Source organism: Mobula birostris, chromosome 32, assembly GCF_030028105.1.
Source record: "Mobula birostris isolate sMobBir1 chromosome 32, sMobBir1.hap1, whole genome shotgun sequence".
Classification (NCBI taxonomy): Eukaryota; Metazoa; Chordata; class Chondrichthyes; order Myliobatiformes; family Myliobatidae; genus Mobula; species Mobula birostris.
This window is the reverse complement of record NC_092401.1, coordinates 24048539-24074224: the sequence shown is the minus strand read 5'-3', so window position 1 is coordinate 24074224 and position 25686 is coordinate 24048539. Positions and strand designations below refer to the sequence as shown.

The following is a 25686-nucleotide window of genomic DNA, read 5'->3' as shown; positions in this document are numbered from 1 at the left end:
TTATGGGTTGAGCTAAGGAATAGCAGGGGTAAAAGGACCCTGATGGCAGTTATTTATAGGTCTCCAAACAGCTGCAGGGATGTGGACTACAAATTACAACTGGAAATAGAAAAGGCTTGTCAGAAGGGCAGTGTTATGATAATTGTGGGGGATTTTAACATGCGAGTAGATTGGAAAAATCAGGTCGGCACTGGATCTCAAGAGAGAGAATTTGTAGAGTGTCTGCGAGATGGCTTTTTAGAACAGCTTGTTGTTGAGCCTACTAGGGGATCGGCTGTATTGGATTGGGTATTGTGTAATGAACTGGAGGTGATTGGAGAGATTGAGGTGAAGGAACCCTTAGGAGACAGTGATCATAACATGATTGAGTTCACTGTGAAATTAGAAAAAGAGAAGCCGAAATCTGATGTGTCGGTGTTTCAGTGGAGTAAAGGAAACTACAGTGGCATGAGAGAGGAACTAGCCAGAGCTGACTGGAAAGAGACACTGGCAGGAAAGACAGCAGAGCAGCAGTGGCTGGAGTTTATGCGAGAAATGAGGAATGTGCAAGACAGGTATATTCCAAAAAAGAAGAAATTTTCGAGTGGAAAAAGGATGCAACCGTGCTTGACAAGAGAAGTCAAAGCCAAAGTTAAAGCTAAGGAGAGGGCATACAAGGAAGCAAAAATTAGTGGGAAGACAGAGGATTGGGAAGTCTTTAAAACCTTACAAAAGGAAACCAAGAAGGTCATTAAGAGAGAAAAGATTAACTGTGAAAGGAAACTAGCAAATAATATCGAAGAGGATACTAGAAGCTTTTTCAAGTATATAAAGAGTAAAAGACAGGTAAGAGTAGATATAGGACTGATAGAAAATGATACTGGAGAAATTGTAATGGGAGATTAGGAGATGGCAGAGGAACTGAACAAGTATTTTGCATCAGTCTTCACTGAGGAAGACAGCAGGATACCGGACACTCAAGGGTGGCAGGGAAGAGAAGTGTGTGCAGTCACAATTACGACAGAGAAAGTACTCAGGAAGCTGAATAGGCTAAAGGTCAATAAATCTCCTGGACCAGATGGAATGCACCCTCGTGTTCTGAAGGAAGTAGTTGTGGAGATTGCGGAGGCATTAGCGATGATCTTTCAAAAGTCGATAGATTCTGGCATGGTTCCGGAGGACTGGAAGATTGCAAATGTCACTCCGCTATTTAAGAAGGGGGCAAGGAAGCAAAAAGGAAATTATAGACCTGTTCGCTTGACGTCGGTGGTTGGGAAGTTGTTGGAGTCGATTGTCAAGGATGAGGTTACAGAGTACCTGGAGGCATATGACAAGATAGGCAGAACTCAGCATGGATTCCTTAAAGGAAAATCCTGCCTGAGAAACCTATTACAATTTTTTGAGGAAATTACCAGTGGGCTAGACAAGCGAGATGCAGTGGATGTTGTATATTTGGATTTTCAGAAGGCCTTTGACAAGGTGCCACACATGAGGCTGCTTAACAATATAAGAGCCCATGGAATTACGGGAAAGTTACATACGTGGATAGAGCGTTGGCTGATTGGCAGGAAACAGAGAGTGGGAATAAAGGGACCCTATTCTGGTTGGCTGCCGGTTACCAGTGGTATTCCACAGGGATCAGTATTGGGGCCGCTTCTTTTTACATTGTACATCAACGATTTGGATTATGGAATAGAGGGCTTTGTGGCTAAGTTTGCTGAGGATACGAAGATAGGTGGAGGGGCCGGTAGTGCTGAGGAAGCGGAGAGTCTGCAGAGAGACTTGGATAGATTGGAAGAATGGGCAGAGAAGTGGCAAATGAAGTACAATGTTGGAAAGTGTATGGTTATGCACTTTGGCAGAAAAAATAAACAGGCAGACTATTATTTAAATGGGGAAAGAATTCAAAGTTCTGAGATGCAACGGGACTTGGGAGTCCTCGTACAGGATTCCCTTAAAGTTAACCTCCAGGTTGAGTCGGTAGTGAAGAAGGCGAATGCAATGTTGGCATTCATTTCTAGAGGAATAGAGTATAGGAGCAGGGATGTGATGTTGAGGCTCTATAAGGCGCTGGTGAGACCTCACTTGGAGTACTGTGGGCAGTTTTGGTCTCCTTATTTAAGAAAGGATGTGCTGACGTTGGAGAGGGTACAGAGAAGATTCATTATAATGACTCCGGGAATGAGAGGGTTAACACATGAGGAACGTTTGTCCGCTCTTGGACTGTATTCCTTGGAGTTTAGAAGAATGAAGGGAGACCTCATAGAAACATTTCGAATGTTAAAAGGCATGGACAGAGTGGATGTGGCAAAGTTGTTTCCCATGATGGGGGAGTCTAGTACGAGAGGGCATGACTTCAGGATTGAAGGGCGCCCTTTCAGAACAGAAATGTGAAAAAATTTTTTTAGTCAGAGGGTGGTGAATCTATGGAATTTGTGGTCACGGGCGGCAGTGGAGGCCAAGTCATTGGGTGTCTTTAAGGCAGAGATTGATAGGTATCTGAGTACCCAGGGCATCAAAGGTTATGGTGAGAAGGCGGGGCAGTGGGACTAAATAGATAAAATGGATCAGCTCATGATAAAATGGCGGAGCAGACTCGATGGGCCGAATGGCCTACTTCTGCTCCTTTGTCTTATGGTCTTATGGTCTTATTATAAACCTGATTCTGATTCTGATTCCTAGGGGTTTAAGATGGAAAATTCATCCGGGCTACTGAACTCTCTGACTACTACTCAAGCGCTGATGGTGTTGGCCTCTACAACGGAAAGCACTAACAGTACCACCACCCTGTGTCAGCAGGGACAGTCCTTTGTGATGCCTGTCACTATGGACAAAGCCCAGGTACCCTTCCTGAGCCCATCGTACACGTTGGCTCCCGTGTACCATCAGGCTGATGGTGCCAGCGTGGAGTACCCAGCACCCCTCCTGCACCTCCACCCACAGTTCGGCGTACTGGGGTATACCCCCCTTCCCTCCTTCCCTCCCTTTCAGGAGGTCGAGCGATTCCGCCCGGTGTACCTGGGGTCGAAATCCCTGAAGCACCTGCCAAACGTGGAGCCTCCGCAGATCAGGTACCTTGCCTCCGAGAGGGACTTCAAAAAATACCGGGCCCAGGTCTCCAATGGCTCCTCCGCTGCCGGGAAGCAGAACCCAGCAGGACCACTGGGAATGACGTCCAGCTCCGAAACTCCGTGGAAAAGCTCTCAGCCAAGCCGGAGTAAAAGTAAGGAAAGGGGATTGATTCATTGCTTTATTTCTGATTGTACTTTGGAGGTGAGAGCATGGTTAAGTTGGTCAAATGCAAAGTTGAGTTTGTTATCATCTGCATAAGTACATGTTTGCACAGGTGCTGTGAAAATCTTACTTGCATCAGAATCAGAATCAGGTCTATTATCATGGGCGTATGTCATGAAATTTGTTATTTTGCAGCAGCAGTGCAATGCAATATGTAAAATTTACTATAATTTATAATAAGAAATATTTATAACAATTTTAAAAAATAGTGCAATAAGAGCAAAAACAGTGAAGTCGTGTCTATGTGTTCGTTATCCGGTCAGAAAACTGCTGGTGGCAGGGAAGAGGCTGTTCCTAAAACATTAGGTGTGTGTCTTCAGGCTCCCTAATGGTAGTAATGAGAAGAGAATATGTTCTTGGTGTTGGGGTTCTTAACGATGGATGCTGCGTTTGTGAGACATCATCTTTTGAAGATGTGCTCGACGGTGGGGAAGCTAGTGCCCGTGATGGAGCTGGCTGAGTTTACAACCCTCTTCAGTCTTTTCCAATCCTGTGCAGTGGCCCCTCCATACCAGGTAGTGACACAACTGGTTAGAATGCTCTCCATGGTTATGGAGTCCTCTGTCGGTCAGGGTTGACATGGTTATTGCGTCCTCGCTGTCTAGATATGATACGGTGAGCAAGCTGTTGCCCATGTAGCAAGCTCCCTCCTCCACGCAATTGATGAACCCAAGGGAACGACAGAGACCGATACAGTTTGGTGCCAGCATTGTTGTCGGAGTTGCTAGTTAGCATTGAAGTCAATGTAGGACTGCCTTAGGGATTCCAGCTCCACAATTTCCCTTGGGATTTACTCCCAAAGCCTTCCCCATGAGTGGGTGTAGCCACAAGGCAAACGGAGGTTTGAGATCAGAGTTTTCCTTCTCCTAGATGAGCTGCCAACCACGGCTGATGAGCCCTATCTACCCAAAGCAACTGGTTTTAAGTCACCTTTGACCCCTCTTCTGTCAGTAGAAGCAGTTCCACCAGGCTTAGTAGCCAAGCCACACGTGAAGGCCAGGAGCTGGACTTGGTTGTCAGAGGCTATTTGAGGCACACGCCATTGGAAGCATTTAATAGAGAGTGGAGCTTGTCCATGTTACCAATCCTCCCTCCTCGTGCACATACCAAATCTCCTAATGATATATAGCCACTGGCATTCCTTCTTCTTAAATGCATCAATATATTTAGCCCAGCAGAGATCTCCAGAGATCACAGGCACGTAGCATCAGAGATTCGCACAATTCACAAGGAAAATATAAATTAGCAACAAAAAATTTACAAGAGGGAACATATTTAGAACACTAAAAAGCAAAGCAACACACACAATATGCTGGAGGAATTCAGTGGTTTGGCAGCACCCATGGATGTTAACGGACAGTTGATGTTTTGGGCTGAGATTGTTCTTCAGAAATGGAAGGGAGGCTCGAAGGTGACATTTGAAGCCAGGCAGGTGGGAAGGGTAAGGGCTGGAGAGGAAGGAGTCTGATAGGAGAGGAGAGTGGACCATAGGAGAAAAGGAAGGAGGAAGGACACTGGGGTGGGGTAATAGGCCAGAGTGGGGAATAGTGAGGGATGAATGGACAGGGGATAAACAAAGTCAACAAAGTGCTGGAGGAACTCAGGAAGTCAGGCAACATCTAGGGAGGGGAATAAACAGTTCATGTTTCAGGCCAAGAACCTTCTTCACTCAAAGTGATACCGAGATTCTTTTCCAGTTTCCTGCAAGAACTTATCCCCAATGTACACACAGTACTGGCTGGCTTTAAGATGATGTTGATGGGAGCTTGCTGTGCCAATGAGCCGCTATAAGCCGGCAGGCGTTCGAACTATCGGAGTCAGGAGGCATGGGCGATAGTGGGACAGTGATGCTGAGGTCATGAATGCATCCATCGTTCTCCTGTTGAATGGCAGGGCCGAGGGGATGGCAGGTGCTGGGATCTGGAGTAACAAACAATCTGCTGGATGAACTCAACGGGTCGAGAATGAAAGGAACTGTGGGTGTTTCGGGTTGAAACCCTGCGTCAGGAGCGAGGTCGCCTGTTGCTGTGTCTTTGTTCCGCCTGTATGTAGAGAACTAGGGCTTCACAGCCACAGACACAGGCCCACTGATTCATTTATTTAGAGAATCAGCACGGGAACTGGCCCTTCCAACCCACGAGCCTGCTCTGCCCAATTACCCAATCACCTAACGACCTGTACGTCTAGGGAACGTGGGAGGAAAGCAAAGTACCTGGAGGAAACCCACACAGTGCCAATCAGTTATTCTGCCTGGTCCCAGTAACCTGAACCTTGACCGTAGCTCTCCCTACCCTTCATATCAATGCACTTATCAAAAACCTCTCTTAAATGCTACAATTGAACCTGCAAACGCCACTCACTGGCAGCTCGTTCTACACTGGCACCACCCTCTGTGTGAAGAAGTGTCCCCTCATGTTCCCCTTAAGTGTTTCACCTTTCACCCTTAACCTATGACCCCTGTTCCTAATGTGGGCCTGTTTATTTTCGTAAAAGAAAACGGTTCACGCTACTAGTTTTCTGTTGGATGCGGTGGGTCTGGACATTGTGATCTAAGAGCTGAATAGATGAAACCTTGTGTTCATAAAAGGGTTAAGAGAGGTCTCTGGTGCTGTCAGACAGGGCACTCTCAGCCGCATCATTACCTCAGACCCACAGGCAGGCTCCTCATCATCGAAATTCTTTTGTCCGCGAGGATCGGACACAGATTGTGTTAAGTGTGAAATGAGGCCCATTTGTTGAGGGAATGATTCTCATGTAAGCCTGTTATGTTGTTAATTGGCTGTGAGAGGGGTGGTTGGCTGAGTGCCTGCATCTCTGTGGGTTGCTGCTTCTAAGGATTGTGTCCATGTAAATGACTGCTGTCAGAGCAACTTTCCCTGCTAGTCTCCTCGGTAATTTTCAGACCTCAATGCCACCCACTACCCCACTTTCAGAGATAACTTTGCATTTGAAACCTGTGACACTAAGAGGATTAGGGGCATGGTTTAGGTTAGGGTAAACTGCCCCAGTTCCAGCGTGTTACTATATAAAGGATTTGTAGTTCAGTCACCATTTTCAAGTGACTGACAATTGAAAGGAGAGCACTGCTTTATAGTTACTTGAATCAGTCGCTGGTGGATGGGGATGTTTCCTGTAAATGGGACGCTTCATCGTACTGAAATAGACTAAATGGGTTTAGCTCCATGTGTTTACAGGGCGGGGGGGGGGGGGAGGGAGAAGCCAAATGGGATCAGTATGTTGAAAAGATCACTGGTAGTCTCTGTTGATTGAAGCTGCTGTGCACATTGAAGACTGTTTCTTTATATCTATTGAAACTGGGTGGAAAATAAGAATTTAGATTGGGTAGTTAAAAAGAATGTGTCTTATGAGGAAAGGTTTAGCGAGCTAGGGCTTTGGAGCGAAGGATTACGGGAGGAGTTGATAGAGGTGTATAAGATGAGAGGCATGCATGGAGTGGACAGCCAGTGCCTTTCTCCCAGGGGCAGAAATGGCTATTACAAAAGGACATACTTTTAAGGTGTTTGGAAGAAAGTTCAGGGGAGGTGTCAGAGGTAGGTATTTTATACAGAGTGGAATGTATTGCCCGGGTTGGTGGTAGAGGCAGATACATGAGAGACATTTGAGAGACTTGGATAGGCACGTGGATGAAAGCCAAATGGAGGGCTATGCCGGAAGGAAGGGTTAGATTTAATTGTAGGTTAAAAGGTTGGCACAACATTGTGGGCCGAAGGGCCTATACCATGCTCTATTGGAGCACAGGACCAATGTGAGTCACTAGGAATGCCAAAGCAGAGTTCGTTCTAGAGGGATAGAGCAGAAGTGTGAGGAATCTACTTTGCAGTATGTTATATCACAGGGCTGCAAAATGGAAGCCCATCATTATGTCATGGTTACCGAGTTCAGAAGGGAAGGCCCAAGGGAAATCAGGCAGCATCTGGAGAGGCAAAGAAATGGTCCATGTTTAGGACACACAGTCTTAACCCAAAACATCCACTATTTCTTTGCCTGAGGAACAAACACCAAACACTGACTCGGCAGGTCAGGCAGCATCTATGGAGAGGAATGAACAGTTGACGTTTCTGGCTAAGACCCTTCATCAGGGCTGGAAAGGAAGAGGGCAGGGAGAGGGGAAGGAGCGTTAGCTGCAGGTAATAGGCGAGACCAGGTGAGAGGGAAGCTGGGAGGTAATAGGTGGAAAACATATAGAACTAAAGAAGGAGGAATCTGATAGGAGACGAGAGTTGGCTCTGGGAGAATGGTATTGCCTCCACCAATACTGTTTGACCTGCTCAGCTCCTCCAGCAGTCTGTTGTATTGGCTTGCCAGCACCTGTGGTCTTGTGTGTCTCCAAGTTCAAAAGACATACTTCCACCAGTGAATGGTGAGATTATGGGATTTCTGGCCATTGGGAGCAGTTTGGGTGAAAGATACAGGGGTGTTTATGGGAAAGGTGGCCACGTTTGAAGGCAAATGATCACCAGGAGTGCTGTTGATTGGTGAAGAGGTATAGGATGCTTTACGGGCAGCATAAACTCTAGCATGAGCTGGTCTGGTCATTGCAGTGTTCTGTTAGGCACTAATGGAGTTTGAGTACAATGGCTGGCATATGGGATGAAACCAGAGCACCAGGAGGAATCTCCTGCAGTCACAGGAAGAATGTATACGCTCCTTAAAGACAGCAGCAGGAGTGAACCTGGGTCGCTGGCACTGTAATAGCCTCTAAGCTCACCGCTACAGTACCATGCTGCTCAAAAAAAACACAGAGAACTGTAATCTAGAATAGGTTCAAGGGGCCGAATGTCATGCCATTTTTAATTTTTAAATTATGAATAATTTTAATTCTGATTACAAAAAGGGTTAAATGTTACACTACCGTGTTACAGCAGAGAATAACTTCACCGAGAAAAGATGACTTTTGGGACCCCTCTCCGGCCTTCATTTGCAGGGGGAAATGCTCTGAAGAGCGGTTACTGACCACCCAGACTGGAAGTCCTGCTCAGTGAACTCGTAATCACGCCTTAATGATAATAAAAACTGACATGAATGGCAGGAAGCAGAATTGGGCCTGCTGGAGATGCTAGGAGTGTTGCAGCTTTTCATCGCTCCTCCTGTCAGACTGCCTGGTCACTTTCACACCCTCTTTGTCCTCTGGTTTGCGATGCTTTCCCTTTTCTCATGGAAATAAAGGCTGAGAGAGAGAGGAGGTGGAGGGTTTGTTTTTTTGAGGGGGGGAAGGGCGGTGCATTTTGACGGCCACCTGGTAACAGGGTGTTTCGGATGTTGGGGAAGAGGTGGAGGTGTTAAAAGTTAAAAAGGATGTTGATTACTTTTGTGCTTCCCTCTGCTGTTCACTGAAGCCTGAGGCCTCTCTTAAATCCTGTTCCAAATCCATGGTCCGGTGTTCCTTCCTGCACTGTTCTGAACCTTCCAGCTTCTTCAACTCGGGAAGCAATTTTTCAGTAGCTTTTGCATTGTTAATGCTTTACCTTATTCTACCTCCGTGCACTATGCGGTGATTTGACCTGTACGAACAGTATGCAAGGCAAGCTTTTCACTGTACCTTGGCACATGTGACAATAATAAACCAATTCCAAATAACAGTGAGGAAAAAAAAAGAGCAAAAATGACTTAAAGATGAGCTTTTATTGTCATGTAAGTTGAAACGTGTCGTTATTGTCAAATCAAACCAGCAAGGCTTGTGCAAGGGTTGCAATACTTCCTGCGGCAACATGGCGTATCCAGAACTCGCACCCTCATCACCTGCTGATCAACTTCTATCAGACAACTATAGAGAGCCTCCTGACGTATTGCTGTGCAGTATGGTTTGCCAGCTGAACAGAACAGGAAGGACTTGCAGCGGGTGGTGAGGGTAGCAGAGCGGGTTATTGGCACAACATTACCCTCCCTCAGAGACATTTACACTGGCAGACTTCAAAAGAAGGCTACTTGTATTTCAAAGGATCCCACTCATCCTGGACATCACCTGTTTTCCCCTCTACCTTCCGGGAAGAGATACAGAGCATTAAGGACGAAAACAAAAAGACTCCTTAACAGCTTCTACCCACAAGCAGTGAAATGTATAACACCCCCTTCCCTTCTCCTGCCCCCCTCCTAAGACGGCGGCAGCTAAATGCATCCACTTCCAGGAATGGCAGGTGTGCAATAGTCCTACCCCCCCCCCATCCATACATTATTAATTTTGGACTGCACTCCTGAGGTTTTAGAGTTTATTTTATGTATATATTCTTTGTCATGCTGCAAAACGTTGAGCTGCTGAACTGTGTTTCATTGCTCCACAACAATGACAATAAAAATAAAGATAAAAGATTAAAAAGAAGATAAGCCTGCGCAATGTCTTTTTGGAATGTGAGAGGGAACTGGAACACCCAAAGGAAACCCACGTGGTCATGGGGAGAACATACAGACAGCGGCGGGAATTGAACCCTGATTGTTGATCGTGTTATGCTAACTGCTACTCTACCGTGCCATCACAAAAAGTAAGGAGCTCTTATGTAATTCTCGCATTCATGACTAAGGTGCCTGAAATTTACAGGTAGATGTGGAAAGGATGTTTCCCATGGTGGGGGAGTCTAGGACAAGAGGGCACAGCCTCAGGATAGAGGGGCGTCCATTTGGAACAGAGATGCGGAGAAATTTCTTTAGCCAGAGGGTGGTGAATTTGTGGAATTGATTACCACAGGCGGCTGTGGAGGCCAGGCTTTTGGGTGTACTTCAGGCAGAGCTTGGCAGGTTTGTGACTGGACACGGCATCAAAGGTTACGGGGAGGAGGCCGGGGAGTGGGGCTGAGGAGGGGGGAAAAAGGATCAACCATGAATGAATGGCGGAGCAGACTCCATGGACTAGTGGCTTAATTCTGCTCCTATGTCTTATGGTCTAATTATGGTCAAATTTGGATCTTAATTCAAAGGAGGAAGATGCTCATTCTATGCCCTAACTGGGGAACCATGTATGAATTCACACCCACTGAAATTGCCCATTCAGAGTTGTTATTTGATTAGCTGGTCAATAATCATGCATTCTCTTTATTCAGAGAGGGAATTTCATAGTCTAAATTCAATTGATTTTTAAATGAATTACAATAGTTAGAAGGGAGGAGGAAAGACTGGAAGACTGGCTCAGGCCGTTAAAGACAAATTCTGTAATCACATTAACTGTTGCAACAAATTTCATCTGCGCTGCGGCTTAGCGGTTGGAGCAATCGCGTTACAGTGCCAGTAATCTCTGATCAGGGTTTACTTCCACTGCCGTCTGTAAGGAGTTTGCACGCTTTGCCCCATGACCTCTGGGTGTTCCCACATTCCAAAGAAGTATGGGTCAGCGCTAGTGAGTTGTGGGCATGTTATGCTGATGCTGGAAACACTCGTGGGCTGCCCCTGGCACATTCCTTGGACCATGTTGGATGTTGACGCAAAACATCATGTTTCTCTGTATGTACAAATAATCTTTATAATTTTTCCTGGAAAACATCAATTTTTGCCTTACATGAACCAGAAGGAGGCCATTCAGCCCATCATGCCTATGCTGGTCATTAGAAAAAACTGTAAATTGCTCTGAGTTGGTAGGTGAGATGTTCTCCTCGATTGGAGGGATTTGTGGGAGAAGTGACAGCATTGACATTTTGTTACTGGACTAGTATCCAGAAGGTCTGGCAACAGGCCTGGGCTCATTAACTCAAATCCTGCCGTGATAGGGATTTTAAGTTGAAGTAATTAAGTAACAGTTCATGGTTCAGGGTTCTTGCCCTGGTCCGCTCCATCTGTAATTCCAAATCCTAAAGTGTGGCTCACTCTCAATGCATTTTAAAATCCAGTAATGCCAAAGCCTGTAATTACTGTAAGTCAATCTACATGAATGCTTCAAGTGTAAATGAGACCAAAGTAATTGTCACTCCAGATCCAATGAAGCACATAAAAAACACATTAAGATAAAGAACACAATAATAATAAAAATATATAAGTACATAAATTATATTATGTGCATAGATTAATTGCATGTCCATAAGGCAAACTGGTTTATTAGGAAAATCAATGACTGATGAGAACTATTCTTCCTACTTTGAGGTGAGATTTTCCAGTCTACCTCATTTAGACAGTACCACAGACCAAAAATGCAAGGTTAGGAACAGTCAAACTGATTGTTAAGTTGGTTTATTAGTCTCGCAGGGACTGAGATAAAGTGAAAAGCTTTGTTTTGTGTGCCATCCATGTAGATCGCATCACTACATTGAGATGGTACAAGAGGAAAACAGCAACATAACACAGAATATAGCGTTACAATTTGCAAAATATAGTGTTAGTTACAGAGGAAGAACAGTGCAGGTAGACAATAGGGTGCAAAGGCCATGATAGAGTAGACTTTGAGGATAAGACTCCATCTTATTGTACAAGAGGTCCGTTCAGTTGTCCTAAAACTGTGGAACAGAAGCCATCCTTGATTCTGCTGGTAAGTACTTTTGTACCTTCTGGCCATTGGGGAGGCAGGGCAGGGAAGGAGGAATATCTGGGGTGGGTGGGGTGTTTGATTATCTTGGCTACTTTACCAAGGCAGCGAGAAGTACAGACAGAGCCCATGGCAGGTAGGGGGTGGGATGCCGATTTCGACGTGCTGAGCTCTGTCCACAACACTCTACGGTTGCCTGTAACACTGGGCAGAGCAGTTACCGTACCAAGCCGCGGTGCACCTGGCCTGCATTGCCGTGATAAAAATTGGTGCGGGTCGATAGGAGCAAGCCTCCTGAGACAGCCGATGCGTCGGTGCGCGTTCTTGGCACCTACATGATTGACAGAGAAACAAAACAAACTGGGAGTGTGGTGGAGTTAAAGGAGGAAGTTGAAGATTTGGGATAGGATTGTGATGCCTGTTTAATGAAGGAAGTTGGGAAATACAAGTAAAAACCCTGGGTATGAGCAGTTTAAGGAAGGAGAGATTGGAAGGCATTAGAACAGTTAAACCTTGTGGGAGGTAGCTCAGAGTGCTGTGTGATTAATCCCTGGGTATATATCTTGCAGATTTAACATGTCTCTAAGCAGAAGTCAATGATCTGTGACTAATTAAGGTCATTTAAAAGCAAAGAGGTTCTGGTGACCTATTGAAGGAAATCCTTTCAAATGGTAGTTATTGTAATGCAAGCAGCTGTCTCTCTAATGCCCATTCAAATCCCTTTCTCCTCCGCAGAGGTTCTGACAGCAGCTAAACACCAGATGGGCTGACTGATTTCACACAGGTCCAGTGCGGGGCAGGGAGTTGTGGGACAGAGAGGGGGGGCCGCGGTTGGCGAGGAAGGGAAGGAACTGTAGAATACGTGGAATGTGTGTATCTCTTGAAGCAGACCCAGCTGTTGTCAAACAAATCCTTTGTGAGTATTCTTTCAAATCTAAGCAGCTACATCAAACATGCCCAGATAATTGACAACATCACCACGGAAACATGGAAACATCATTCTCTCTGCCGTCAGAAGAAGGTGGCAGATGCTGGAGTTTGTAGAAATGCATAAAGCACCGAGGAACTCAGCGGGTCAGGCAGCGTCTGTGAAGGGAAACAAACAATCCTGATGAAGGCTCTAGGCCTGAAACATCGATTGTTTATTTCTCTGTATAGATGCTGCCTGACCTGCTGAGTTCCTCCAGCATTTTGTGTCTGTTAAGAACATAGAACATTACAGTAGAGCACAGGCCCTTGGGCCCACAATGCTGTACCGACCTTTTGACCTAATCTAAAGTCATTGGATTGGGGAATTAGAGGTCAGGCCAGAACGTAAGTCTCTGCTGCGTTCGAGGGCCAGAGACATGGACGTGGGACGTCCGTGGTCGGATGCTAAATGTCACATCAGCAAAATGTGGACAAGGGCCTCGTCGGCGAGATGTTGGTGGGTTACAGAGGCAGATTTCCGTGTGGGCAGGAGGAATGTGTTGCAAAATTCTCCTGGGTTCGTGAATTGGTGAGGCTAGAGTTTGAGACCCTAGTGTTCAGCGCCGCATCATCGCGGAGTCGGGAGTTTGAGGCCTAGTGTTCGGGGATCGACATGTCCTGGGACTCATGTTGAGGATGAGGCCCGAGGGTCGAATCGGTACTCTGGAAGTCGAGGCCGGTTGGCCAGAGCCGGGTCTGTGAGTCTGCTGGGGAAGTCTGCAGTTTGAATCTGAGTCTGTCAGAGGATAGAGGCCTGTCCTGTGGTTAAAGGACTGTGTAGGAGTGTGGATGGGAGGGAAGGACAGGACTTGTCTTTCTGTTGTTATATCATTGCTTGTTGTGTCCTGTGTTGTTCTGCCAACCATTGTGGGCACACCATGTTGTGCTGGGATGTGTGATGACTCTTGCAGGCTTCCCCCAGCACACCTTTAGATGTGCTGGTTGTTAATGCTGTTACGTAACCGGCAACAATGAATACCAATCGAGACAGGTTATATAAAACAACCAAACATTTATTAAACATGGATAAACAATAAAAAAAAACAAACGAAAACCTTAACCAGAAGTTAACCGCTATGCAGCTGTTCAACAAATCGTCACTCGGCACTGGTTCTTAAAGCGTTAAATGCGAAAACAGTTCCTAAAGCGGTAAGTCAGATATAGTTCTTAAAATGGTAAATTCGAAAGTCCAACAGATTTATACGTTCAATTGGGAGAGACTTCTCTGGAGAAGGATTTCTTCATAGACGTGACTTTCCTGCTGGTTCTGTCTAAAACAACTGACCTTAAATTCTAGAGAGTACCTTGCATGAACTCCTTTTTCTTTTGGCAAGAGTTATCTTCGATGCAGGTCACTACTCCTTCAACGAAGACTCAATAAGGTCGATCCTTTGTTAAACTGCAGAATGATGCCGACTCCTCTCAACCTTTCGGGTTCTGTACTTCGATAGAGTCTTCACTCTCCCTTCTACTGCTGGAATAAGGTACGTCAACACACCTAGCAAAAATTTCCAGTCCAGCACTATTGTACCTTGCAACAGAACATAACACTCCGTTTTAAAAATGAAACTGCGTCATAAAAACAAATACGCAACAGAAACGGAGACACATCAACGTTCTAGCTGGAAAACTAAAAACTAAAAACTAACTGCGTCATCGGAGGTCTTCCTTTATATACCCGTGGTGCACATGTCATCACGTGACCTCACATCGGCGGGAAAATTATATCAGGTGACCTCCAAAAGACCATTACGTCATTCTCCCAAAAAAAAATCACAGATCTCCTTGAGGTATGTAACACTGCGAACAATGCAATCCTCTGTATGTTCCAATGTATATGTGATAAATAAACTTGAAATCCTGAACCATACAAATTGTTGTGAGACCACATTTGATATATCATCTGCAATTCTGGTTGCCCAGCTGCTGGAAAATGTGCAGAAAAGACTCAGAAGAACGTTACCAGGACTGGAAGGCCATTTTGGTTGTTAGGCATCTTGGTCGCCATGGACCAGTTACGTTAGAGGCTCCTGTTTGTGTGCTGTGACTCTATGAAAGGGAGAAGTATCACTCTATGAAAAGGAGAAGTATCATGGCATTCGCAAACACACGATTTGCAGTAAAGGATTTTTTGAACTGCGGCTACCAATTTGCATTCAGTTAGATCCCTCAAACAACAAAAGGAAAGTAACCAGGCATTCTCATTCAGTTATAGTGTTGTGGGAGTTAAATATTTTGTTGGATTCTGAGGAAAGATCACCAATCTTCAAAAGAGAGTTGCTGGATTTTTCACACCATATTACACTTTATCTAGATCTGACCTGCAAGGCAGCAACAGTATAGCACTCCTTCAGTTCTGCGTCAAGATTATGTGCCAAAATGTCTGATTTGGAACATGAACCAATAAACGTTGTCCATTCATAGAGGTAATTTTATTTAGAGATACAGCATGGCCTTCTGGCTCAACGAGCTATGTGATGGTATCGGGTTTACTCTCTGCAAATTTCTGAACTCAAACGAAGATCTTAAACCTTATCCGATATAGATAGCTACGGGAACCCTCACTAAAGAGAGGTTACACCTTCTCTTCAAAGGCCAGTTCACTTCCCTGTTTACCCTCCACAGTGAGTTTAGCAGCCAATACCCATTATTTCAGTGATGGGTCCCCCCTCCCTACCAAGGAGGAAGTACTTGTAGCTGGCAAAGTAGTTTAAACACAGTTCATTTACTTTTAGTGAAAAATGTTTAAATTTAGATAAAGTACTCAAAACACTTTTTAAACTCACAGAGGATTTCTATCTAATTACAAATGATTTTTAAAACACAAAGGATTTCCAAAACACAAGTACAATTCCTATAAGCTAAAACACACACACTGAGTTGCAGACGAATGAGTTGTCCATTGCAGAAATCGAAGGCAGAGGATGGATTCTAGTCACCCCATCTTTCTGTCATTCTCCTTATCATTCCTTGATGACGCCTAACAAGTCTCACTGCTCTATTATATTTATACTTTTTTGGTTACTTGGTGACTTTACGCACAAGTGATATTTTTCAGCAAGCCAGGCAGCATCTCTAGGGAGAGGTACAGTCGACGTTTCGGGCCGAGACCTCGAAATGTTGACTGTACCTCTTCCTAGAGATGCTGCCTGGCCCGCTGCATTCACCAGCAACTCTGATGTGTGTTGCTTGAACTTCCAGCGTCTGCAGAATTCCTCGTGTTTGCGTGATATTTTTCAGGTACCTTTACTGGGAAATTCACACCGATGGACTTAAAGTCTATGGACAGAGATCCTAGACACCCAAAATTAATGCTGTGAAGACTGCTCTCTGAGTACACAAATCTCCCAACTGCTGATAGATTAGCCATTTGATTTGCTAAGTGATAGTATCAAGCTGGACTGCAAGCTTCCTTGAACTAAACAATTTAGCCAGATCTCTCTGGTTTGATACAGGCCAATTAACATAATCCCATTGTTTTACACTGCGTCTCTTCAGCAGCCAGCCTCATGTGTGGGCCAGCAGTCTGTGCTCTCTAGACAGTGTTACTTGTTTGCAAAGCTGTCCTTTTAACTTCAAACTGATTATTGCTTGCAATTTACATTAAGAATTGAAGATTGGTTCTTGTTTATGACAGGAAGCTGAACAAAGAATAGTGGCTGGCAGTTGAACTTACTCAGAAACAACTTTTTGATCTCTGCTGTGTTAGAAAGCAGAGCTTGGCAAAAAGGCTCCTTGGGCCCTAGACAGAGAATACCCATCACAGCCCATGCCGTCTAATTACACCTACAGTATGTGCCCAATTAATCTACTAACCTGTACATCTTTGGAATATGGGAGGCAACTGGAGCACCTGGAGGAAACCCATTCAGTCATGGAAGAATGTACAAACTCCTTACAGGCACTTATGGGAATTGAACCCTTGTTACTGGGTGCTGTAATGATGTTATAATACCATGCCACCTTTGTTGGCTTGGAATTGAATTAAGGGGGAAGTTACACTGCTCTGGGTCTGCAATCATTTACTGGCCAGACTGGGTAAGGGCGTTGTAGAAACAGATGGGGTTTTATGACAGTCTGTTATTTGCATGGTTAGAATGAGTGATAACAGCTTTCTGTTTCGGTTTATTTAATTACTCAAATTCCCTGGATGCTGGGGTGGGATTTAAACACACATCTCCAGATAAAATTTCCTGGCCTCCTTAAATTAACCACTCTGCTGCTATATGATTCTGGGCCCTGTCTGTGAAAACAACATTAACCCTTTAATAAGGGACCAACCTCCTGCGCAGAACGTCAACTCGATTTCCCCTCTCTCCCAGATTCAGCCCCGTGGTAGTGTAACAGTTAGTGCAGTGTTTTACAGTGATGGCGGTTCACTTCCCACCGTCGTCTAGAAGGAGGCTGAATGCTCTCCCGTGGGTTTCCTCCCACATTCTACGGACACATGGGTCAGGGTTAGGTGGGCATGCTGTGTCAGCGCCATGGCAACATTGCGGGCTGCCCCCAACACAATCCTCGGACTGTGTTGGTCGTTGATGCAAATGACCCATTTCACTGTATGTCTTGATGGTTTTGATGTACATGTGACAAATCAGGCGACTCTTTTTAATCTTTGTAACGCTCAGTTATATTGGCTCGTATATGTCTGGGGGAAATCCCACCCAGCACCTGCCTCAATGCTTCCCACGGAGTCGGTTGCTGCACGAATCAATGCCAAACATCAATCATCAGCCAGCACACCCAGTACGTTTTACCAAGTACACTTTATAGATATTACTAATTCTATGACATTAATATAAATTAGATACAGAAAAGGAAGTAATGAAAAAAGGCGCCAAGACTTATCAAAGTCCAAGTTCTTCGCGCGCAACCGTTGGAGCTCAATTGATTCCTGCCGACCACCCGGATCCTGTCGACTCACGGCTCGAGACCACCCGGAGTGATCGACCGGAGCCTCTCCGCACATCCGCCGTCCTCCCCGTCTCTCCTCCTACTCCCCGTCTCTCCTCCGACCTCCCCATCTCCCCTCCTACTCCACTCCACAAAAAACCCCGTCCGCTGTCCTCCCCATCTCTCCTCCGACTCCCCGTCTCTACTCCGACTCCCTGTCTCTCCTCCGTCTCCCCGTCTCTCCACCGTCCTCCCCGTCTCTCCCCCGACTCCCTGCCTCCCCTCCGACTCCCCGTCTCCCCTCCGACTCCCCGTCAAAAACCCCGTCCACCGTCCTCCCCGTCTCTCCTCTGACTCCCTGTCTCTCCTCCGACTCCCTGTCTCTCCCCCGACTCCCCGTCTCCCCTCCGACTCCCTGTCTCCCCTCTGACTCCCCGTCAAAAACCCCATCCACCGTCCTCCCCATCTCTCCTCTGACTCCCTGTCTCTCCTCCGACTCCCCGCCAGAAATCCCCGTCTCTCCTCCGACTCCCCGACTCTCCTCCGTCCTCCCTGTCTCTCCTCCAACTCCACCCCACAAAAAACCCCATCCGCTGTCCTCCCCGTCTCTCCTCCGACTCCCCCCTAACAAAAACCCCGTCCGCCGTCCTCCCCGTCTCTCCTCCGACTCCCCCCCACAAAAAACCCTGTCCGCCGTCCTCCCCGTCTCTCCTCCGACTCCCCCCCAAAAACCCCGTCCGCCGTCCTCCCTGTCTCTCCTCCGACTTCCCATCAAAACCCCGTCCCCATCATATGAGACAGCATTATCATCCGAAAACGAAACGATACATGACCACCCACTGGCTAATAGCACCCTGCTATCTGTACTAACACAAGCAACTGTCTAGCTACAGACTCTCTCAGCATTTAACATAACAAAGAAGCATTCCCAAGTATAACATAACAAAGAAGCCATTTTAAATTTAATATACAAAGAAGAAAGACCCCGTACATCTTTGAAGTGCTGTCTGCGAGTGGTCTGCTGTAAGTAAGGATTTAGGCTCCTTTCTGACAGGAAATGTAGATGGAGTCAGTGGAGGGGAGGATGGTTGTGTGATGGAGTGGGTTACACTCACAACTCTCTGCACATTCTTGCAGTCACCACACCGAGCTGTGATGCATCTGGATTGGATGCTTTCCGTGGTGCGTCCGGATTGGATGCTTTCCGTGGTGCGTCCGGATTGGATGCTTTCCGTGGTGCGTCCGGATTGGATGCTTTCCGTGGTGCGTCCGGATTGGATGCTTTCTGTGGTGCGTCCGGATTGGACGCTTTCTGTGGTGCGTCTGGATTGGACGCTTTCTGTGGTGCGTCTGGATTGGATGCTTTCCGTGGTGCGTCTGGATTGGATGCTTTCCGTGGTGCGTCCGGATTGGACGCTTTCCGTGGTGCGTCCGGATTGGACGCTTTCCGTGGTGCGTCCGGATTGGACGCTTTCTGTGGTGCGTCTGGATTGAACGCTTTCCGTGGTGCATCTGGATTGGATGCTTTCTGTGGCGCATCTGGTGATTGGGTTGCTGGTGCTATAATAGTGTGTTACACTAATGTGCCAGGCCAAGCTGTGAGGCAGAGAGCAGGTTATGACAATTTGCATATCTATAGCATCAATGTGTCCAGAAGTGCTTTATACTTTAGGAAAAGTATTTTTGAAGGGATGACGTTATTACATAGGAGGTGGGAGAGTAGGAACAGGGCATAAAATTTAAAGTCAAATTGAGCTTATTGTCTCATGTGCAATGAAAAACATAAATTAAACATAATAGGCATCCGTTAGTCTCGTGAGACCATGGATTTGCGCCTTGGAAAGTTTCCAGGGCGTAGGCCTGGGCAAGGTTATATGGAAGACTGGCAGTTGCCCATGCTGCAAGTCTCCCCTCTCCACACCACCGATGTTGTCCAAGGGAAGGGTATTAGGACCCATACAGCTTGGCACCAGTGTCATCACAGAGCAATGTGTGGTTAAGTGCCTTGCTTAAGGACACAACATGCTGCCTCAGCCAAGGCTTGAACTAGTGACCTTCAGATCACTAGACGGACGCCTTAACCACTTGACCACGCGCCAACACAAATTTTACAAGAAACAACAGAAATAGAGCAATAAGAAAAACAAAACTGAAAACACAAGAGATTCTGCAGGTGCTGAAAATCCAGAGTAACACATATAAAATGTTGGAGGAACTCAGCAGGTCAGGCAGCATTTATGGAGAGGAATAAACAGTTGACATTTTGGGCCGAGACCCTTCATCAGGATAGAGTTAGGTTGGATTTGAAGGGCCGGGCTCACAGTCAGTGTCTGTGTGTCTTCTGCAGATGTTAAGACCGCACATGACACCTGTGTGTTTCTGCGATGCCCTCTGTGTCAGGAGGAGTTGAAGCAAGGGGATGTTCAGCAGCACCTACAGCAGGAACTGGAGAGACTATCTGCCCTGAATCCCAGGTCTGTATCATTGGCAGTGGGTTAAGACTCTTTATTCTCCCTCTTCCCTCCCTATTCCCATTCCCACATCTCCAGCATTAGATTAGTCATTGTCAAATTTGTCATTTTTCTTGTAGTTTAACTTCCTTTACGCTTGCTTTTATATTTGTATAATCACCTGCTTGCCTGTAATGTTTAGTGGATTTTCAGTAATTTGTGTTATCACTGTTCTGTATGTTTTGTAGTTTCTTTGCAACCTGTGCTGTGCAAGAAATCAAACTGGCGTGTTGGCTGTTCTTATCAAAATTTTTTCTTATCTCTCCTGTTTGAGCTAGTTTTCAGTAGAAAGACAGCCACAAGTTTTTTGCTCTTTGTCTTTTCTTTCTTTGGTCTTTCTTACAGTAGAGTGAGTTAGCTAATTGTCATTTCTTTGTTATGAACACCTAATAAAGTGGCCGTAACCACAAGCATCACACACAAAATGCTGGAGGAACTCAGCAGCTCAGGCAGCATCTATGCAGGGGAATAAACAGTTGACGTTTCAGGCCGAGAACCCTCATCAAGACTGGAAAGGAAGGGACATGTACATTTTGCTTCCAAAGAACTTTCTATAACTATTATTTCCTGATCCAACTCCAAGAACACAATAATCCATTTCTTACCCTTCCCCAGTATCCCTTCTACAGTGCAAAGGGGAGTACCCTCTAACTACAGGAAACTTTGCCTGTATATGACAAAGGACATGACCCATTGCAGACAGGGTACAAGAGCTCCCTACGGAAGAGCAATAATGTGGTTGAGAAGAATAGAGCTAAGCCACAGTAAAGGGCCTTGATCTATCCTGGATTTTATTCAAAATCAAGGTCAAGTTTACTGTCAGATGCACAAGTACATTTATGCACAGGTGCAATGAAAACCTTACTTACAATGTCATCACAGGCAGAATGTTCACAAGAAAGACATAAGGTTCGTAGGTTTATTTTCATATCAGAGTATGCATACAGTATACAAGCTGAAATTCATACTCTTCACAGACACCCACCAAACAAGAAGCCCTGAAGCCCCCGCCTCCCTTTGCACAAACAGCAGCAAAAGCAGGTATGCCCAGAGAATGGGGGGATATGGAAGTGTAGGTAGAAAGGACAAGATTAGTAGGCTTTTAATTTCTAATTTAATTAGTTTGCCATAACATTGTTGTCAGTGCTTTATTCTTAAATTATACCAAACTATACAAGATAAACCTACAATTCAAGTATGGAAACATAGAAAACCTGCAGCACAATACAGGCCCTTTGTCCCACAAAGTTGTGCCGAACATGTCCCTACCTTAGAAATTACTAGGCTTACCCATAGCCCTCTATTTTACTAAGCTCCGTGTACCTATCCAAAAGTCTCTTAAAAGACCCTGTTGTATCCGCCTCCACCACTGTTGCCGGCAGCCCATTCCAGGCACTCACCGCTCTCTGTGTAAAAAAACTTACTCCTGACATCTCCTCTGTACCTGCTCCCCAGCACCTTAAACTTGTGTCCTTAAAAATAAAATACAAAATCTATTGTAGTACAAAGTGATCAAATGGTCTTTTCCAGACTTGTGGTGGAGCCGAAAGCTCAGATTTAATTCTCCAGATTATCCCTGAAATCCAGTGAATTATTTGGCTTTGAACGACTAACCTGGTCTTGTTCCTTCCAGCTGTCAGGAAGAGTTTCCGGATGAAAATGCAGTCCTCCAGCCAGAACCGGTAAAGATAGAGATGATCTTTTTTTGGACACATGCCTATCAAAACATAAAGTGAAATTTATTGTTTAGCGGCAAACACCAACACAGACCGAGGATGTGCGTGGGGGAAGCCTGCAAATGTTGTCACGCTTCCGGAGCCAACATCGCGTGTCAATAACCCGCTCACCGGAGCACCCAGAGGAGATTCACGCGGTCACAGTGTGAATGTACAGTCTCCTCACGGACGACTGTAGGGATTGACAGCTAGTGTTGCAAAGCGATTGCGCTAACCCCTACACTATCATACTACTCTGCCACCCTGCAATCTTCTTCCCACCTTCCATGAGGTTCTGCAGCCTCCCAGGGTGAAATTATAACGCCACGGCCCTGTCTGCTGAACTCCTGTCAGTGTTAAGCATTTTCAGTCCAGGAGCAGGTTAAGTCCTGAGAGCTCATGTGTGTCCCTGGCCCAGGACTACACGTGTCTCTTCAGCGGCAGTGAACAGTTTCTAAACCATTGCTCCAAGGGCCAGTGTTGGCAGTCCTGCCTTAGCAAACCGTGAAGTGATACTGAGTGTAACGCTGACTATCTCCATGAAGTCAGATCATGTTACCCAGTATTTATTCTGACTGGGCAGTCTCCATCTGAATGGCATGAACACTGATTTCTATAACTTCTGGTAGTTTCTTCTCCATCCCCCCGCTTCTCTCTTTTTCTATTCCTTATTCTGTTTTGGGGCAAAACTCCTGTACTGAAGAAAATACTTTGAGTACTCATGGTGACCAAACAGATTACAGGGAATTGTGAAATCCTTGGACAAATCTAAAGTGCCAGTGAGAGAGCTACCCATTGAAAACCCAGAACTTGGCTGGTTTGATCCAATTTGGGATCCATGCAATGTGATGAGTTTGGAAAGTCAGGAGTCCCCAGGATCTGGCCTCATTAACCTAGCACGTTGTCTCCTTCCAGTCACCTTCTATCAAGGAGGAAGTGGAAACGCCCAGTGGATCCCCTCTGTCTAATGATGAAAGGCAACAGGTGAGGCACGTTTTGAGCTGTAATAAGGAGCGATGCACTCTATCCGACAGCGAGTTACTTAGCCCTCCTTTCCTCCACCCCACCCTAAAAATCTGTAAGACATAGCAGCAGAATTAGGCCACTCGGGCCATTGAGTCTCTCTGCCATTCCATCACAGCTGGCTTATTATCCCACTCAACCCCATTCTTCTGCCTTCTCCCTTTAAACTTTCATGCCCTGACTAATGAAGAACCTACCAACCTCCGCTTTAACTCTACCAAATGACTTCTGCTCTATGGCCGTCTGTGGCAATGAATTCCACAGATTCACCAACCTCTGGCTAAAGAAATTCTTCTTTGTCTCTGTTTTGAAGTGATGTCATTGTATTCTGAGGCTGCGCCCTCTGGTCCTAGACTGTAGGAATCATCCTCTCCACATCCACTCTTTCAAGGCCTTTCACTATTTGATAGGTTTAAATGAGATCCCCCTCATTCTTCTAAACTCTAGTGGCTACAGAATGTCGCTGATAAAGCAGTTCCTGACTGAACGTGCTTTTTGGCCCCTCTACATCACGACTCTTCCATTGTTATGAGGAGATACAGCACAGAAACAGACCATTCAGCCCATTTTTGTAATTCTCCTTACATTCTAGTCTCCTCTCCTCAGATTCTACCACTCTACCCGCTCGGGGCAATTTACAATGGTCAATTAACCCAGCAACCCGTAGGCTTTTGGGAAATGGGAGGAAACCAGAGCACTCGGAGGAAATGCACACATTCACTGAGCGAATGTGCAAACTATGTACTGGCAGTGCCCAAGCTCAGCATTGAACCCCTGGCACCGTGAAGCAGTGGCTCTAGCAGCAACGTTATTGCGCTGCCTATAGCATTCTGGGTACTAATCTCACCCTACAAGGTGCAGTTAAGGTGATACAATTGGCATTAAGCAAAGAAATGTACATTCAGTGGCCATTTTATGAGATAGCTCCTGTACCTAATAAAATGGCCGCTGAGTGCATGTTAATGGTCTTCTGCTGCTGTCGCCCATCCACTTCAAGTTCAATGTGTTGTGTGTTCAGAGATGCTCTTCTACCCACCACTGTTACAAAGCGTGGTTATTTGAGTTACTGTCGCCCTTCTGTCAGCCTGAACCAGTCTGACCATTCTCCTCTGACCTCTCTCATTAACAAGGAGCTTTTGTCTATAGAACCTCAGCTCACTGAATGCCTTTTTGTTTTTCTCACCATTCTCTGTGAACTCCAGAGAATGTTGTGAATGAAAATCCGAGGAGATCAGCAGTTTCTGAGATACTCAAACCACCCCATCTGGCACCAACAATCATTCCACGGTCAGAGTCACTTAGATTACATTTCTTCCCCATTCTGATATTTGTCTGAACAACAACTGAACCTCTTGACCATGTTTGCATGCTTTTATGTATTGAGTTGCTGCCACATGATTGGCTGATTGAATATTTGCATTAATGAACAGGTGTACAGGTGTTTCTAATGAAATGGCCACTGAGTGTACACTGTTAAAAGCCCTTCCTTCAATTCCGTCTTTATAAAATGTTCTTCCATGTAGCTGCTGTGACATGAAGCACAGAGGTGAACCATACATTTGTCAAGGCGGAATAACCAACGCAATCCCATTTTCTGTTTCCCCACAGACTTTCCAGCAAGTGAAGATTAACCGAGAGAGCCGGCTGAATGGTGAGTCTTTAAAACAATGTTGAAGACCAAACTGGGACACTAGAACTGCTCCTAGGTTTTGGGTTCTGGCAGTACATAAGTCCAGATGTCTACTGATGGAACAGGGGGATTTGGGAATACAGATCCATAATTCCTTGAAAGTGGCTCACAGGTAGGTAGGATTGTAAAGAGAGCTTTTGGCACATTGGCCTTCATAAATCAAAGCGTTGAATACAAAAGTTCGGATGTTAATGTTGAAGTTGTATAAAACGTTGGTGAGGCTTAACTTGGAGTATTGTGTGTAGTTCTAGTCACCTACCCACAGGAAAGATTTCTATAAGATTGAAAGAGTGCAGAGAAAATTTAACAAGTATTTTGCCAGGACTTAAGGACCTGAGTTATAAGGAAAGGTTGAACAGGTTAGAACTTCGTTCCCTAGAGCGTTGGAGAATGAGGGGAGGTTTGATAGACATATATAAAATTATGAGGAGTATAGACAAGGTTAATGCAAGCAGGCTTTTCCAACTTGGTGATGGGTGAGACTAGAACTAGATGTCATAGGTTAAGGATGAAAGGTGATATGTTTAAGGGGAACATGTGGGGGAACTTCTTCACTCAGAGGATGGTGAAAGTGTGGAGCAAGCTGCTAGTGGAAGTGGTGGATTTGGGTTTGATTCCAACATTTAAGAGAAATTTAGATAGGAACATGGCTAGGAGGGATACGGAGAGGTATGGCCCTACTATAGGTCAATGGGACTAGCCAGATTAATAGTTTAGCATTGACTAGATGGGCTGAAAGGTCTTTTTTGTGCTCGGGTGTTCTATGACTCTATGACACTTGGTCCTTCCCAGGTTACAGTAGAGTTCTACCCCTGAGAACCATTTGTAACCCAAACTCTTTGCAAGTTGGAGATGCAGTCACAGATCAAGATGCCTGCAGAGGTGGGTTGTCCTAAGAATGGATAGTCTGGTGAAACAGTTTAAAGCTCTGTATGCTTTTCTTATAACAAAGTTGACATTCAATTTACCCCTAGCTCAGTCTGATAATGTTACCCTTCTGAAAAGTTTCACTTTTAAATGCTTTCGACAGTCTTAAAAAAGGACATGGATGCTGGCCCAGACAATATGTCTCAAGATAGGATTCACAAAATGAATGTCAACGTTGGGTTCAATGTGGCAAACTTCCAGCTAGTGTCAAAAACAGTCAATGAC

General features: G+C 45.5%; 1 protein-coding gene across 1 annotated transcript in view; it reads left to right on the top strand.

Annotated features, from left to right (window-relative positions):
• The window catches only part of LOC140191082 (E3 ubiquitin-protein ligase Rnf220-like), a 44113-nt gene that overhangs the window by 2729 nt on the left and 15698 nt on the right, over window positions 1-25686 (top strand). Inside the window, exons 3-8 of the mRNA XM_072248157.1 lie at window positions 2662-3202; window positions 19944-20070; window positions 21740-21788; window positions 22737-22805; window positions 24453-24495; window positions 25327-25416. Coding sequence (XP_072104258.1) covers window positions 2662-3202; window positions 19944-20070; window positions 21740-21788; window positions 22737-22805; window positions 24453-24495; window positions 25327-25416 — 919 coding nt within the window. The remainder of the gene's footprint in view (window positions 1-2661; window positions 3203-19943; window positions 20071-21739; window positions 21789-22736; window positions 22806-24452; window positions 24496-25326; window positions 25417-25686) is intronic.